Source organism: Ascidiella aspersa, chromosome 5, assembly GCF_963924565.1.
Source record: "Ascidiella aspersa chromosome 5, kaAscAspe10.2, whole genome shotgun sequence".
NCBI lineage: Eukaryota > Metazoa > Chordata > Ascidiacea > Phlebobranchia > Ascidiidae > Ascidiella > Ascidiella aspersa.
In genome coordinates, this window is record NC_139451.1 from 18,565,313 (window position 1) to 18,581,874 (window position 16,562).

General features: G+C 36.2%; 2 protein-coding genes across 3 annotated transcripts; one reads left to right on the top strand and one right to left on the bottom strand.

Annotated features, from left to right (window-relative positions):
• The first annotated feature begins 5 nt into the window (after window positions 1–5).
• On the top strand, window positions 6–4,832 carry LOC146145199 (tubulin delta chain-like). Its single transcript, XM_083389551.1, has 6 exons — window positions 6–383; window positions 1,546–1,868; window positions 2,223–2,549; window positions 3,165–3,336; window positions 3,871–3,941; window positions 4,139–4,832. Exons 1-6 carry the CDS (start codon window positions 186–188, stop codon window positions 4,332–4,334), a joined length of 1,287 nt encoding a protein of 428 aa, XP_083245677.1. The 5' UTR covers window positions 6–185; the 3' UTR covers window positions 4,335–4,832.
• LOC146145200 (acyl-CoA-binding domain-containing protein 5-like) lies at window positions 3,754–15,625 on the bottom strand. 2 transcript variants are annotated; one of them, XM_083389552.1, is made up of 11 exons: window positions 15,423–15,625; window positions 12,577–12,770; window positions 12,301–12,336; window positions 11,450–11,567; window positions 10,023–10,073; window positions 7,903–8,169; window positions 7,345–7,387; window positions 6,986–7,050; window positions 6,534–6,661; window positions 4,739–4,843; window positions 3,754–4,530 (listed from the first exon to the last, which is right to left on the bottom strand). In XM_083389552.1, exons 1-11 carry the CDS (start codon window positions 15,484–15,486, stop codon window positions 4,360–4,362), a joined length of 1,242 nt encoding a protein of 413 aa, XP_083245678.1. In that variant the 5' UTR covers window positions 15,487–15,625; the 3' UTR covers window positions 3,754–4,359. The 2 variants fall into 2 exon arrangements, with proteins under 2 accessions (XP_083245678.1, XP_083245679.1); XM_083389553.1 differs by lacking the exon at window positions 12,301–12,336.
• Between the last annotated feature and the right edge of the window lie 937 nt (window positions 15,626–16,562).

Genomic DNA, 16,562 nt, shown 5'->3' on the forward strand with positions numbered 1-16,562 from the left:
ATTTTATACTTTGAAATTCCACTTCGATAAATATTTTTCTTTTAAAATGTTAATTTTTGTTATACACTTCCAAAGAATTATTTTGCTTTGGAAACTATACTTGAACTTTGCTTATTTGCTGTGTTCTGTGGTTTGTCACTCTATTTTTTGTTCTGTTTTAGTGTAAATTTTAAGGTTATAAAAAAATGTCAACGGTTAGCATACATGTTGGTCAATGCGGCATTCAGTTAGGCGAGGACATCTGGATCAAAAAGTTGTCACAAAAGAAGTCAAGTGGGAATCACCATGTCCACTTTGCAAGGGATGGACAACCTCATGCTCTTTTCGTTGATGCAGAAAAGAAGGTTCTAAAGCATTTTTCTAGAAGAATTCGACAACTAAAGGTAATGTGTAAATTTACCTTAAGGTTGTAATAAAAAAAACTGGCTATATAAATTTATTAAACGCTCCTAAGAAAACCAAGTCAATATCAATTGTCAAGCAACATTATTAACTTTATTTGTTCCTTAAATAAACTACCTTGAACTCTCAATAAAAGTTAAAATGAGCTTAATTTGCCATTTTACAAAACACCAAATCTTGCAGTACATACAAATCCTAATTGGTAGTTGACTATCACCTATTAATGCTGAAGTGCATTTCTTAACTTATAAATAGGTATATTTTCCATAATTAAAGATAACGCAAAACAAATATACGAATCTAAAGAGGTAGCTTGATATATTTACCCTAAATTTCAGATTAAAATACGCCATTGCTATTAATGACAGAAAACGCTGCGCTGATTAGTTTACGAGTCCAAATTGCTAATAATAGTTTGGTTTCTACCAGGGAGTCGAACAGAACCGGAACTTTATGAACCGGTTTTGGGTCAATTTTGTCCAAACCGTAACCGAACCTGAACCGGATTTTGTAAGATTTTAAGGAGCCGAACCGGAACTGAACCCAAAATTTTGAAAATACCTGAACCAAACCCGAACCTTTAAATATAAGCGATTCGCTCCATCATGACGTCACAACTCTTACGCCATGTTCGAAATTTTATGAAAAATATATGAATATTGAATAAATAAAACGTTGATTTTTTGATTTTTTAGATATTTTAATAATGAGTTGCAATTTTTTTCATACGTCACGTAACTTAGATTAAATGACTTACAATTCAAAGATTATTCTATACATTTATCGACCCACATTTTGAGATTTAACGCAACTTGTATTGTATACGAACCAGAACTTTATGGGAGCTGAACCGGAACTTTTAAATTGCTTAAAACCAAAACCGGAACTGAACCGGATTCCGAGAAAATCTTTGAACCTGAACCGAACCTGAACCGGAAAAGTCAAACGGTTCGACTCCCTGGTTTCTACCGATGCACAAGTTGTTTTTTGGTTGGATGCATATCCCTATATCCAAGCAGAAGTTCTCGTCTATTCGAGGTTTTTAAAGTCGTTAAGAATGTTTACCTTTACCCGTATTCACAGTCACTGAACAGTATGTAATTCCAATTATTTAATAATTATTTTTTGAATCAAAACTTTTAGTTGGAAAGCAAGTTCGACGTTCATGAAAGCAGCGTGCAAACCAGACAAGGATGCGGTTCCAACTGGGCGGTCGGCTATCACGCCCTTCCCCGAATGAAGATCGGTCAAGACGTACCGAAACTTAAGCTGCAATTCGGCCAGACAGGTGCCGATCGGGATTCCAACATCTTGGAAACCTGCTTGGACAGCGTGCGCATCAAAATCGAAGCCTGCGAGAGTTTTTCGGGATTTCTCGGATTCCAAAGCCTGGCCGGCGGCACGGGTTCGGGATTTGGGTCGAAACTTTGCGAAGAACTGAGAGACTCGTATCCGACAGCTTATAGGTATTTAACTGTCGTTTTTTAATTGAAATCTGGTCCATCAACTTTGTGCAGTTTTACAAGTAAAAAGCAAACTGTCCACGAGGAACTTGTTGTACTGTCTACGAATTTCAATTTAAAAAAAAAATTTAATTAAACTAGAAATTATAATTGTATGAACTAAATATACTGCAGTTTGATATTTTTCGATAAATCTAACGCGGCCGAGTAAAACTATAATCCTGATAGATTCGAGTGCAAGATTTGTTCATCGCTGACCGTAAGCCATCAAAATAAACATTTAAAAAAAGAAAAACGCATTTGCCAACAACTTAAGGGTTCCGAATTGGCAACACTCGAACCTTATTACTTCGACAGGTTGTGGAACGTTGTGTTGCCCTTTTCAATCGGAGAAGCACCAACGCAGAGCTACAACCAACTGCTAAGCCTGGCCTCTCTCTATCAAAACGCCGACGCAATCATGCTAATCGAGAACGACGCCGTTCTAAACCTCCTGGCCAAAACACCCGACCAGGCTGTTTCGCTACGTCATATGAACGAGCATATCTGCGACGCTCTCATGGGATTGTACATGCCAACCACGTCTCTTACGCCACCAGGTGGTGGGGTGTCGATCGGACTGGAACCTTGGGAGCTGATACGATCTGTGGCTCCTATGCCATCTCTGAAACTGTTAAGATGCAGGTCAGTTGGGTCTTCTATAATGTTTGTGAAGTAGTACTACCCCTATTTAATTTTCATTCTATTTGAATAAGGAAACTGGCACCTGTGGATGTATTTTACTGAGTTTGAGTAGACTCCAACTTTTGGAGTGAGCAGCATAACTAAGACAAATAATAATAATAAAATGTACCTACCTTAAACCAATATATATATTTATTAGTCTCAACCAACACCACAAACCAAAAAGGTTTGGTTGAGTCTACGAATGCAGTAGTTCACATGGTTTGACATACTAGGATTGGTTCTGAGCAAGATTTCCCTAAAGTTATAGAAAATCCAGGAAGCAATAAGAAACCATGGGATGGGCCATCGCTCATGTTACCCAAATTCGAATTGATTAAAGCCCCTTCTTTTGTTGTGTTTTTATTTTAAGCTTACAAAACTTTTAATAAATAAAATTGGATCGCCGAAGCATCACTGTTGTACTTACGCTTAGTATTTGATTCGTCGCGGAAGAAGGTTGAGAAGCACGGACTTACGTGTTGTGGGGCCTACAGCGAATAGCATTACGAAGATAACAATTCAAATACCGCGAAATTATGGGGCAAGCTTTTGGTCAATTTTCTTTGTTTACAGCCACGCTAAAGACGCGAACTCGACGACACAGTACGGAGTGTGGGACAAATTGAGAAGGTCTGTGTTGAGCCAAATCAAATCGGGGTCGAGTAGCGGTCGTTGTATCTCTTCCCTGTTTGTGGCTCGCGGTCCAGACCCAGAAAATATGCAGCTCTCTCACAAACATCTCCAGGTACTGTTGTCAACCCAATATTAGACTATTAAAAACCTTAGACTAGTGGATCCCAGCAAAGGGTTGTCTTGGGGTCACTGTATGTACTATAAGATTAGGCAAAATAACAACTAAAAACAAAATAAACAAAAAATTGGCAGCGAGACTGAAAGTTTGCTCCAGTATACCAAAGATCTCCTATGCGTTTAATAGTCTTTTTGAGAGAAATGGAAATCATGGCAAGTTTAAAACCATTGCGAATATTTCCCGCCTAATTTATGAAAAAAAATATTACTGACTTTAAATATATCCTTCAGATTTATTTAGTTTTAGATTTATGGAGTAGCCGAACTTTTACAAATGTAGCGTCATAAGCGAACAGTTTAGTCCGAACATCCTTTTAGAAAGGTCGCGCACGTTTCTGAAAACTGGAGGACATTGGTCACTTCGATCGTTTATTATTACGATTAAAAGGATTGGCATAGATTTTCGATTAAAATAAAATAAACAACAACAGGCAACAAAGTAAATACATGTTTACACACGCGTCAACAGACTCATCTGAAATTTGTATCATGGAATCCTTATCCGGTCGATGTGTGGAATGAGAAAGCGCAAATCCATCGGTAAGTAATTCAAGAATAACAAAAGATTTAGAGTTTTTGACACCTCGATTAAAAAGTACGCGCTAGTAGTGTTTTTAATCTCATTTAGGTAAATTACACCACAAACGTACAAAAATATTAATGTAACACTGCATTATTAGTAATTTAATTCGTGGTTTGACAACGGCGTTCATTTGAAATAAGGTTGATTTGTTCAGATCAATCACGGCTTGCACGAACCCGACATCTAGTGGTAGCGAATACTGCGCAGCGTTGCTCGCCAGAGGGCGCCTGATGTTCGACAACCGCGCCTACCTTCACTGGTACGAACGGTATGGTGTCGAGGCCGAACGGTTCGCCGACGCATTTCGCATAACGGAGCATATAATAGACGATTACAAAGGTGCGGAATAGCTGAAGCAGCAATCGACATGAAGATTCAACATCGTCGCCGCGAAGCGTAACGCCGCAAAATATTTAAGATGAAGCGCGCCACGAATGGCCAGACGATAAAAAAGAACGCGGTTCTGGGATGGATGTCGGTGAACGGCCACCAGGCCGGTACCGCGTCGGACCTCTTCCCGTCGTTGCCCTGGAGGCAACGTGTGTCCTTTGAAATAGAATTTGGCGTTTGTGCTTTGTTTTTTAGGATTAAAAAACTAGGATTAAAAAACTGCATTTCACTTAAAAATCGTTGCAATATTCCTATCATTGAGATGGTCGTGTCTTTAACTAACTAAGAAAATACTTCCGATTTGTATTCCTGTTACACCCAGTCCTGATAGCATCACGCCAGAAAATTATTTTGAAATGATTACCTGCTGCCTTGCTATGATAATGGTCTCGAGGGTCGTCAGTCTGTTCAGCACGCTGTGCATATCGCGCTGCAGCTGAAGAAGAACGACAGCTATTCGTTCCTCGATCTAACAGAAATAAAAGATTGAATTAACCGCAAGTTGCTGCAAGAAAAATAGGATAAGTTTTAAATTCATTGGGGTCGTCGGTCTGGCACCGTCCGTTCCGGTTCAAACTTTTGCGCCTTATGCGCATATAACCACAATCTATTTGCCCTAAGCTAGCTTGGATACTACAACTAGGGATGTTCAAAGTAGAATCCCAAGGTATTCTAGAATAATAGGTTTCGAATCTAGAATAACGAATCCAGAATAGCGAATCCTAGTATATTTTTATTAAATTATCTAATTGGTTTTGTTTGGGGAAGGATTCATCTTAATCTACCCCATAGGGCCTACAATCACAGCAATAAATCGCCCAAACAATTTGCTAAACATGTGTACATTATAATAAAAAAATTTCCCATATGTTTAACATTCTTAACAACTGTCATTTGAAGCCGTTCTGTAAACTGCATTATGTCAACTGTCCAGGTTGTTGCCCAAACTTATATTTTTGCCAATAGTGAGAAAATGCAACATTGCACACAGAAGTCTTAAGCAATTCGGTCCTGTTTTTAAAGCATTGTTGGGTTTTAGTGCTTCTTTTTTGACTAACATGATCTGTTATGCAGTCAAATAATGTACTGCAAAGAATACAAAGTTACTATTGACATAACGAATTCTTGACAATTAGGCTGTGCATAACTGCATAACCTCGCTGAATATTGGCCTAAAGTTTACCTTAAGTAACCCTATAGCGCATTTTGCAGACGGCCAGCACGTTTTACAACGTAATATTACTTTTGCAACGCATTTAGGACATTTGCAAACTCCACACCAGACATTACACGTTAGTCGCTCGCCCAATAATGCTTGATTGACACTTAATTATTAGACGAACGTTATCGCCACGCGGTGATTGGTCACCCGAAAAAACGCTGACACTGCACTACCAGGTTACATTTAAAGCAAGCACTATAAATTGGTCGCCGCAGTGAGAGGCCAACTTACCACACGCGTTTGTACAATTAGGCGCAACAATCGGCGGTAAAACATCAAATTATATCGGTTCCAATTACCCGAAATAAACGGCAGAATAGATTCGATATTCTACTTTGAACATCCCTAACTACAACACGTGTCTTCTGTCATTTCAGGTGCATTTTTATAGGTGAACCTTGTTGGTGTGCCGCAAGTGACAAAAGGTTGCAGAGCAGAGAACTGTTATAGATTCGTGCAAACGCGTAAGGTTGCATATATAGATTTATCTTTGCAGAAAACGTATTTTAAAGATAGACACACCGCACACACGGCGCTAGCCTCTGGTGACACAGAAAAGGCGTAGGAAATTTATGTTTTTCCATGAAGTTGGCAAACAAACATGTCCTGACATGCGCGGCGCTTTTTGGACTGAAATCATTTGCAAAAACAAGAAGTGCAAAAGATAGTAAAGTTGGTAAAAATATAATTTAAAGGGGGCGAAAGCTGGTTCCTTACACTATAGACGACTAGCTATTTTTTACACGTCAAAATGCAATAAAACACCTTAATATTAGGTTTAAATAATTTCTAAATATTCTTTAGCCCAAATATATAAGAGTCACTATAAAGATATAGTTAATTATTTTATTGTCAAAGTACGCCGCGGGCCGCATAAAAGCTTCCCCATACAGTAGCAACACTGCAAAATATTGAAATCAAACATCGTCTTACTGACCTCGGCGTGCTTGTCAGTCTGACTTCGCCACGGTTCACCGCTTCCACCAGCTCCACCGCCGTGAACCTGCCGATCCGGAACGCGGTGCCGTCGGCGCCGGGGGGTTCCCGAGTCCGGGCTCTGGTGGCCTTTCAAACAAATTATAGCCAACTGAGATAAAATTTTAGTACTCATAAGTCATAAACCACGTTAACATAATAATTAATTTTACGTGTTTGTAAAAAAATTAAGTAAAAATCCGATGGAAGTTACTAACTTGATTAATGTTTACCTACTAGACCGAAAACAGTCTATATCAAATAACATATCGACATTTGTCACTTTCTTTGCAACAGTGGACTTGCACAAGTTTAATTCTGGCGACCCAGGTCTTTAACGCGGCAAAATTGCTTTTATCCCCGTTACATTAACCACTCAGACCGAACGAAGATATATATTAAAGTACAGTTTACCTGTTTTTCTTACGACAGCGTCTTCTCCCCTCGTCCCCTTTTCTCCTCCGTCTACAAGTGGTTTACTGTGACACAAAACGTAAATATATCTACTGTACGTAAAAGTCACTCTCCCTGGATAATAGAACCAAGGCAATTTCGTCATTACGAAAAATAGTATGCCTGTAGTAATCCTTCTCATTAAACCTGGTTAACATCCTACTAAACCGCACGTGTTCTTATATTAAAATAGATAAATCTGGTCGAACGTTTTTACATATATAAAAAATAAAACGTAAAAAAGGCTATGTTTCACAAGTTTACTTTAATTGTGTAGCATAGTGTATCCTCTATTATTCTATTGAAGTGAAAATACCTACCTTTGTTCGATGCCAAGCAGTTCCTCCACTGCAGAAACGTTGCCTGAAAAGTAAAGCATATCATTTTGTACAAGGGATATTTTTCCCGGTTGGTGGAAGTAGTCAGATAAAAACAAATAGTTCTATTTTGTTATGAATGTAGGTCGACCCGACCATATGAAAAAGAAGACAAACGCTGCGTGATCTTTTCCGAAAAAGCATTTATTTATCATATAACAGATAGAACACGGACACTATATATATATATAGAGAGAGAGAGAGAGAGAGAGAGAGAGAGAGAGAGAGAGAGAGAGAGAGAGAGTGGGCCAATAAAAAGTGGGGTTTGGGTCTAAAAGTAAATTTATTGTTTTGGGGTTCTTCTCATATGATACACCTTCTTTACAACACCCCCCCAAAAAGAAAGCCATTGGTCTCAGGTCAGGTGAGCATTGTGCCCATCCAATGCTAGCTCTTTTTCCAAGCCAATACTGTGGAATAACTGTAAGCCTACTTTTGGCCCACTCAAACGCCCAAACAACTTGAATTTGCTACTTTTAAAGTTAGTCTGCAAAATCGCACTTTTGGTGGGCGTCTCGGTGATGCTGTCACTCAGCGACGAGGTGTCGGATTGGCTCATCGAGTCGTTTTTTGGCTCCAGAAGATCGGCGGAGGGATCGCAAAATTCTTCCTCACTCTCGCTTCGGATTTCTAGGTCACCGCGATCCTCTATTACGTCATTATGGCCGTTTCCAGTCTCTGGTGGTGTCTCTGTGACGACTTCCACAACGAGTTCAGGATGTTGTCGGTCGACTCCATTCAGAGGCTTGGTGTTTGGAGTTGAGTGACCTACAAGCAAAATACGGAGACTGGCGTATTGTTCGCTATCATCTCTGTTGTTTTTCGACCCATAATGTCGATTTAATACAGCCAATCTTCTTATTGGTTTTATTTAACTTGTAATCGCTTGGTTAAACTTAGATGCCTAAATTATGCGTGACGTTTGCCCGACTGGCAGCTTTTTGTGGTAATACCACTACGTCAGTGGGAAACAACGTCACCGGCGTTTTCGGAAAGCGTTGTCTGCCAAAACATTTCGTGAAAAGATAAAAAATACTCCACTTATTACTAAAAATTATGATTTTTTTAAAATAAAAACAAAAAAAAATAATGCAAATAATGGTTCATCTTTTTTTTATAAATTAACTAAACGCAGTTAGACGCTAGGCGCTGCTTCAACAAACGTTGCGACAAAAGCGAATATCTTTGAACAGTTGGGTCCTGTTAAATGTCGCATTTATTGCGATTTCAATATAATTGAAAACGAACAAGGCGTGTTTTATCTTGCGATTGCCAACAAAGCTGTTGCCTTTTCATTTAACAAATGTGGTACTGTTGCAAACGCTTTTGTTGTTAAAGATCGAACATGATTGTAACTCCTTGGAACAATTACCACTTATTGCTGGTTGATTTAAAGCTCCATAAGGCTTAGTAGGTACCAATGCAATTTGCAGAGGTACACAACTTTGTTTGACATACTGTTAATAATTGACTAACAAAGGGGTGTGATGGTATTTGCAAAGTGTTTTACATGCGAATATCATAGTAAATAGGGGACATTGCCACGTTTTTAAATTTATGACAAGTTAATGCATTTCAAAAACCAAAAGACAAGAGCAAGTTTTGAGTTTTATTAAACACATTTAAAAAGTTACCTTCGATCGGGCATTTTATTTGTTTTTCACTTATTGTCGTGATGAAGCGACTCACTAAAAAACGTCTGTCGGAAAATTAGCATAGTTTCCGTGCAATTAACGAACATTCCAACGGAACTGAATAAATTGTTCTTAAAGGTTTTATCGTTGCTTATCCTCATGTTTTAAACAACAATACAAGGGTCGGCAAATCATTTACATTGATTGCTGGCATGTGGTTTATTATGTGGGATTTTTTTTTGCTTGTTTATGCGCTCAGCTGTGATAGCACGCAAATCATTGGACATGCAATTAAAAATATCTTTGATTTTTTTCGCTAACTGTCGTGCTCATACACATAGTTTTGCAAACTCAATTGTCAAAACAATTTTGCAAACTTTCGCCAGCCGCCCAAAGACCGTTGGTTAGTCACACTTTCAACAAACTAGTGGGTTTGTACTACCCTACAAGGCTTACAAGGCTACATTTATAGCAAGCACTGTGTAGACCCAGCGAAAGGCCTTAATCTAAACGCAACTCGCGCATGTACAATTAGGCGCAACCATCGGCGGTAAAACATTAAATTATGTCGGCTCCAATTACCCGAAATAAGCGGTAGAATTGGATACGAATTCGAGGATTAGAAATTCTACTTTTGACATCCCTTTTCAAACTTTCAACAAGCCTGTCTTAGACGGTAAAACTATTCACTTAAATGACCGAACAAATTGCCAATACAATTCTAATATTTTGCGCTTTAAATTTGTTTTTTTATGATTGAGACTAGGTAAATCAAAATATTTTATAAAGGAAACATTAATGCAATAAAACAGTATTTATAACACAAAGAGTACTGTAAAAAATAAATCACCTTATGGCCGTTTAAATAAAAAACCGAAAAACTATTTCCTGTTAAAAAAGCTAGTAGATTTCGCCATGCTGCCACTTACCGTGTTATAAATTAAAAAGTCAAACTAAAGAATTTTATGCAAAAATATGAGTAATTACCATTCGATTGAACATGGTTTCCATTGACAGGAACATCCCCATTGCTTCCACCTAAAAAAGTAATATTTTACACTGTATTGTTTGGCATTTTGCAAATGCGTTTTTTTTTTTTGGTAATTGTGCATTGTAGTTCACACAACTTTAAAGTAGCAGTTATAGAAAGTTAACCATTGTAAGATTAGTTTTTTGCAATATAAATATGTTAGCAAACTGTTTTACGAATCTTAACTGCTATCATAATATAGGGTATATAATGAATAATCCCACAAAATGAATATTTATTAAAAATACTAGGATTCCATATTTTTCATGAATCGTTATTCCACATTTGAAACCTAATATTCTATAAGTCCCTAGAATTTACTTTAAACATTTCTAGTAGCAAGAAAAACAATTGAGAACCACTGGTACATAAAAGGCAACACTGTAACCTCTACAGCACCACTTAGCTTAGGAAATTTTGTAAGCAGATTTGACAATAAAATTACAAGTTAATTTATTGTCATTGTAACACTTTAAAGAACTTTTTTATAATGTTTATGTAACAAATGCATAAAATTTAAGAATACTATGTGCAGCGTTTAGCTAAAACCACCATGCTCAGCATGCTTGTAACTTGCTGCTAAACATTCACAAATCGCTGAAATGTAAACCAATAAATCTTTCCACCGTGACCAAACTTGTTTTGCCTTGAGAGTATTTTTTTCCAGGGAGTCATCAATTATTGTTTATTTTGCAATACTATTTGAGCTTTTACATTAAGACCTTAATGGCCGCTACTTTAGTCAATTTAGGTTTGCTACTGTCATGTAAGCCAAAATTATTTTGGAAAATATGCACCAATGGGTACAGATTTTATTTGTTTATATACTTATGGCAAAGAGACTAAATGTATGGTTTCCGACCCAAAAACAATTGCTTTGTGTTTTCAAATCATCATTTTTAAAGGTTGTACCACACATACAGATACAAGGGTTCAAAGCTAAAATACTTTCAGCACCTCTGAACTAAAGCAAAGAGCTCATTAGGAATTTGAATAAAAATATTTAAAAAAATAAATAAATTGATAAACTATTTACGTTATTTGTAACAAAAACATTTATTAAGTTGGTTTTCATTAGAACAACTTTAGGTTCCAGTGCCACTGTCACCATGACATTCAGGGCTTACAATAAGAAGCAAAATGTTTTTTTGTTTTGTTTTTACATTGGCAAACTTATAGGTTTGGAGGTAAGCATTTAGGCAACACCTTTGAGTTAGCAAAATAAAAAAGTTAGAAAGAAATATAGGACTAAAAAGCCCTTACACCTACATGACAATGGTTAAAGAGGTTATAACACAGGATGTCTGAATAGAAAACATAAATGTTGACTTGATAAGTGGGTTATTAATTCAGAAATACAGGAATGTTAAATAGTTGATAATACCAGTCATTTGTCTCAGTTTTTCCATCCCAGGATTTTTCACATTAACAAGCTCATAAAAGTTTCCAAGTGTTTGTACAAAGTGGTTTGATTCGTCACTTGCTGGCAATACCTCGATAATCTGTATAGATAAGACAAATTAAGTAAATCACGAAAGTGAAAAATTTTGTAGATATTTTTAGCATTTATCATGTTATGTAAATTAATTGGAACAAATCCAGCTTATGTGTGGGTTTTCATTGGCAAACAATTGAGTGTGTAACATAAGACTAAGTATTAGTTTACTAATTAAAAATAGTTTCTTCAAGCAAATTAAAGTCTCAAAGTCATAATATTCGATAAAATTGACATTTTGCAAACTAAAAAATTAAAGTCTGTTTTAATAAATGTTATTTAATGACTTTGCCCATACAAGTTTTAATGTATTTTCTATTTAATAAAAAAAAACATGTAATAAGTACATTGATATAAAAATAATTTAAACCTTTTCAGGAGCAGCAACACTTTATATTCAAAGTGTATGTGCACATGAAATATTTATTGAAACATATAATTTACAGAAATTCATATTCTTTACTATTTTTTTGAAATGCAGTACTCCTAATCAATAATTTTTTAACTAAAAAACAATTAGTTAAATACAAATGATATTTCATTGATGAAGAAAATCAATTTGGCACAGTACTTGTAGGCTTTATCATGGGACAGATGTCGCAGATTATCATGGATTAATAAAGAAAGCAGATTGCTTATAGATTGTTGGTACTAAAGGCAAATTGCAAAATCAAGGATAGATGTCCAAAAAATATTTTCACACATAGCAAAAATTCAAATTCCAAGATAGGTAAACTGACTTGATCATCTGGTAATTGTGGGGTGTCTTGCATCACCTAAAGCCAAGCAGTTTATATAGCGGAGATTAACTGTTAGTGTAACAACATAAATCGCCATATGAACTATTTCTCTAAGAAATATGGAAACTGTTCCCCTTAAAAACTTTTGATCTTAAGTCACACCAAAATTTGAGCCTGAGCAACAATGGTATATAGATATTGATTTTATTATTTTTTTGGCTTTTTTCGAATATCCTTTAAATTTTAAAAGTGTTTAGATCAGTTTTCAAAAATTACCTTTGTGAGTTCTTGCACATATTTGTCCATGGCATCCTCCTTAGCCATGCTGCCCAGTTTGTTCCATGCATCCCATTTTGCTTTGTTGATGACATCAAATGACCATGGTTTGGCCTTAGTGCAAGGCCCCTCTGTCGCTTGCTTGTAGTAAGCATAGAACATTAATAACATTGCAGGTGCTGGACGATAAGGACCTAGAAGCAAACAACAAACAAAGCAATGTAATAAGTTTGAAAATATCCACATGTGAGCAGGGTTTTTTTAAGGTTTGGTTTGGGTGACCACTAAGTAGTTTTAACCGCAAGTGTTTCATTTAAATACCAAAAAATAGCCATATTTGCTTAAACGAATTATTTATTAGGCTACTGGCAGTGCACAATCACAGAACATTTTTTTTTTCGTTATTTCAGATTTCAAAGGTTACTTTAGGACAAACATTAATCTCTAAAGATGCATTACAAACCTAGGCATTTAAACTACATACAATCAACGCAACATAAAATTAATTATTCGACAAGGCACAGCTTAAATGATTGTGACAGCGACCAAATAGCCTGCCCAACACGGCCGCCAAACAAGTTTGCTGCACAATCAAACAAAGTGTGCTTGTTGGCTTCTGCTTGTTATGTTTCCACCTGTAAAAACTGATCATTATGCGCCATAAATCAGAAATAAACATTGACGAGTATCGAAGGTGCACTTCTTTTGTGAATAACTCTTTGATTCAGCTGTTAGCTGTACCTCCACTTATTATTTTTTCCGGAAGTGAACTATTGATTGTAGGCTATATTTGTATTATCGACAAGACATAGCGAGAAACAACCATTACTTTTCTACTGTAGTTGCAAGTCCAAATTTTGGGAAAGGCACCGTTTCGGTCCCCCAAAACACCTTAAAAAAACACTGCATGTGAGATAGGTTGAGACTTTGAGTGATGAGTTGGTTGAACTATATATCAGGGTTGATATCAAACAAAAAAATTTTGCCTACAAATTATAAGTACTCACTTGGGAAAAATGACACATCATAAATATCAGCAAGCAACATGAAATTTACACGCTACCAAAATGCTTTTACCCACTGATGTAACCTGACTTTATATTTGGGTAATTTTACATGTTCTGTAAGGTGTGCCACAATTGTTTACCGTATTATTGAATGTGTAGAACTTTTTACCATATGTGACGCTTTTGTTTAAAACATTTTCGTCGTCGCACAGCTGTGAATTGTCTAACAATTTATGCAATCAATGGCTTTTAGTTTTGACAGTTAAAAAAATTGTATAGGTCAAATAACAACAACCACTTCAGGCAATGGTTCTCAACGGTGGTCCTAAAATGTTGGGGACGCAAAAACTTTTAAATAATACTTTTAAATTAATTAATACTGGGAAACATGCTTAATCACAATCTTGGTAAGTGATAAAATCACATTGTAACATGTTGTAAACCGCATTGAATGTGACACATCACAAACAGATAGTAAAAGTAAAAGGAGTATGTTTTACAACAGTTCACATGTATTTGATTTCAGTTTATGCTATCGTTCGCAAAGATAACATGTGTCTAGCAAATATCAAAAACACAACCACGCATTTCAAGACTTGCTTCGGAGATGCAGCAGCAGAAATTACATTAAAATAAACATGTCATAAATAGGGATGCTCAAAGTAGAATCCCAAGGTATTCTAGAATAATAGGTTTAGAATCTAGAATAACGAATCCAGAATAGCGAATCCTAGATTTTTTTATTAAATTATTTAACCTTGATTTTGTTTGGGGAAGGTATTAATCTTAATCTACCCCACAGGGCCCACAATCACAGCAATAAATCACCCAAACAATTTGCTAACATGTGTATATTATAATAAATAAAAATTTCCCATATGTCCAGACATTACACGTTAGTCGCTCGCCCAATAACGCTTGATTGACACTTAATTATTAGTCGAATGTTATCGCGAGACGCGGTAATTGGAAAAAAGTTGAGAACCACGGACTTAGGGCACTCGCCAGTAGAGAAAGTTGCTGTCAATTGGCACATTTTTCTTTATCTAGGCAAATAAATACAGGCAGCCATTTGCATGCTTACACACAAATATTTTTCCAGCAGATAAATTCAATTGAAAAGTTGGATGATGGTCTAGAATCCTACCACATTTTCGTCCAGGGGTATATTGCTAACATTATTTGGGTTAGGGACCAAGTTAGTGTTTGGGTTTTGGTAAATCAAGTTGTTATATAGAGCCAAAGTTACTATTACTGAATATATCATGAGTAGGGCGATTAGTTTTTAACATTGCCAAAAAAGTAAACATTTGTCAAAAATATGTCAAGTTGAAATCGTTAACAACATGCAGAAATATTGTTTATATATAATTAACTCAAACTGTATTAGGCTATTTAAAATTGTTGTTTAGGGTAATATTTTATTAAAAGTTGGTTTTGAATTACATCCAACAACATTTTAACTGTATTAAATCTTTATTAAGAGCAACATACGGTAAAAACAAACCAGCAGAATAACAAATCAGACCTGGTTCATGGCATTAGGATTAGTTCGAACTTCGACTTTTCTTCATATAGTTGTGTATCACTAATTTCTAATGCAGTAGTACTGAAAAGTTTTCGTTGTGTCTATCCTGGGTGGTGATTTGAATTTATACAATTTCCTGTTTCGTTAATATGCTGTGGTAATTTTTTTGCATTTCGCGTATTTTGGGGGGGGCATTTCTATAGTTGTTTGTCTTTAAAATGGGTTTAAATTTCTCGTTAAGTTAAAAAATAATCGCCTTGTAGTCATATGTAAACCACGTAAAGATCAGAAACAATAAGCTACAAGTTTACCATCTTTTGGAAGGCTTTGTATGACATCGAGAGCAGCTTGAAATCTTGTTTGCACGTCAGCCATGTTTCTTTACAAGACGGTAAGCGAATTGAGCGTTGGTTTTTGATGACCTGATATCTATCTTTTTGTATAACACTTCACGATTTTTGTGTTTTTTTGTCAAATGTTACAAGATAAGTCCACTCTTATTAAAAACTGCAAAACCAAAGTCTCTATAGGTGCAAAACAAAGTCTTATAGAAATAATTTCAATGGACATTGGTGCAAAACAGTCAACATACTGTACAGAGTTACGTCAAGCGTTTGTGGAGGTTGATATGGACAACAACTTTTACGTTTTACAAAATTGATTAACAATACTTCACTACTTTAAGTTGCCTGAAATTTAAAAGTAAAACTGTTATTAACAAGCAAAGTCCATCAACAACCTTGTACTCTCATTGGCTTCTATATGTTTTTTTTGGTAAGGTCGCAAAAATTTACACGACGACTAATCGACTTTCCCATATCACATGACATGGCGCGAATCAATGAGTTTCCGAAGCTTTGCGTTATTGTAGCTTTTTTTATTTCTTTGACACACTCAAGTGTGTATACTTCAACAGGGGGGCAAGACAACCGTGCTATCTGAATTCAACTAGAATTACTAGATCGAAAATAATCATGTCCCGGTACTGCCATTGTACTTCAAAGTACTGTACGTATTGTCAGGTCGCTTATAAATTTATTGTAAAATAGAAAAATTTAGCATAGCATGCTTTTAAAATAATATCTTACAGCGCAGTAAAAACACGTGTAGAGGTCCCACCGTCTGTATTTGTTATTTACTGTGTTTGTTGTGCGTGTGCTAAATGCCTGTTTAAGTCGTTCTGGTATATTTCCTTTCCCTGCATCCTGCTCGTTAACTGGCCAGTTTTAATCCTCAACGCATTCGCTTTTACTGCAACGTTAGTCGTGTCCTTTCTACTGCCAAACAGTCAACAATGCATGCATTATTGGCAACACGTGTTTTTACTGCGCTGTAAGCCATTTTATTGAAAGCGAGCTATACTAAATTATGTGAATGTACAATAAATCTATAAGCGACCTGACAGTATGCTCCTTAAATTACAATGGCAGTTTGTTTTAGTTTCGATTTAG

What these genes read in the sequence shown, in the direction of transcription:
- LOC146145199 (XM_083389551.1), top strand. Translation starts at nt 186, where the DNA reads ATGTCAACGGTTAGCATACATGTTGGTCAATGCGGCATTCAGTTAGGC. An exon ending in CTGAAACTGTTAAGATGCAG is followed by an intron (nt 2,550 to 3,164) that starts GTCAGTTGGGTC and finishes CTTTGTTTACAG; the next exon opens with CCACGCTAAAGACGCGAACT. An exon ending in TCTCTCACAAACATCTCCAG is followed by an intron (nt 3,337 to 3,870) that starts GTACTGTTGTCA and finishes ACGCGTCAACAG; the next exon opens with ACTCATCTGAAATTTGTATC.
- LOC146145200 (XM_083389552.1), bottom strand. Translation starts at nt 15,486, where the DNA reads ATGGCTGACGTGCAAACAAGATTTCAAGCTGCTCTCGATGTCATACAA. An exon ending in AAACCATGTTCAATCGAATG is followed by an intron (nt 8,170 to 10,022) that starts GTAATTACTCAT and finishes TTTTGCTTGTAG; the next exon opens with GTCACTCAACTCCAAACACC. An exon ending in AGACTGACAAGCACGCCGAG is followed by an intron (nt 4,844 to 6,533) that starts GTCAGTAAGACG and finishes TATTTCTGTTAG; the next exon opens with ATCGAGGAACGAATAGCTGT.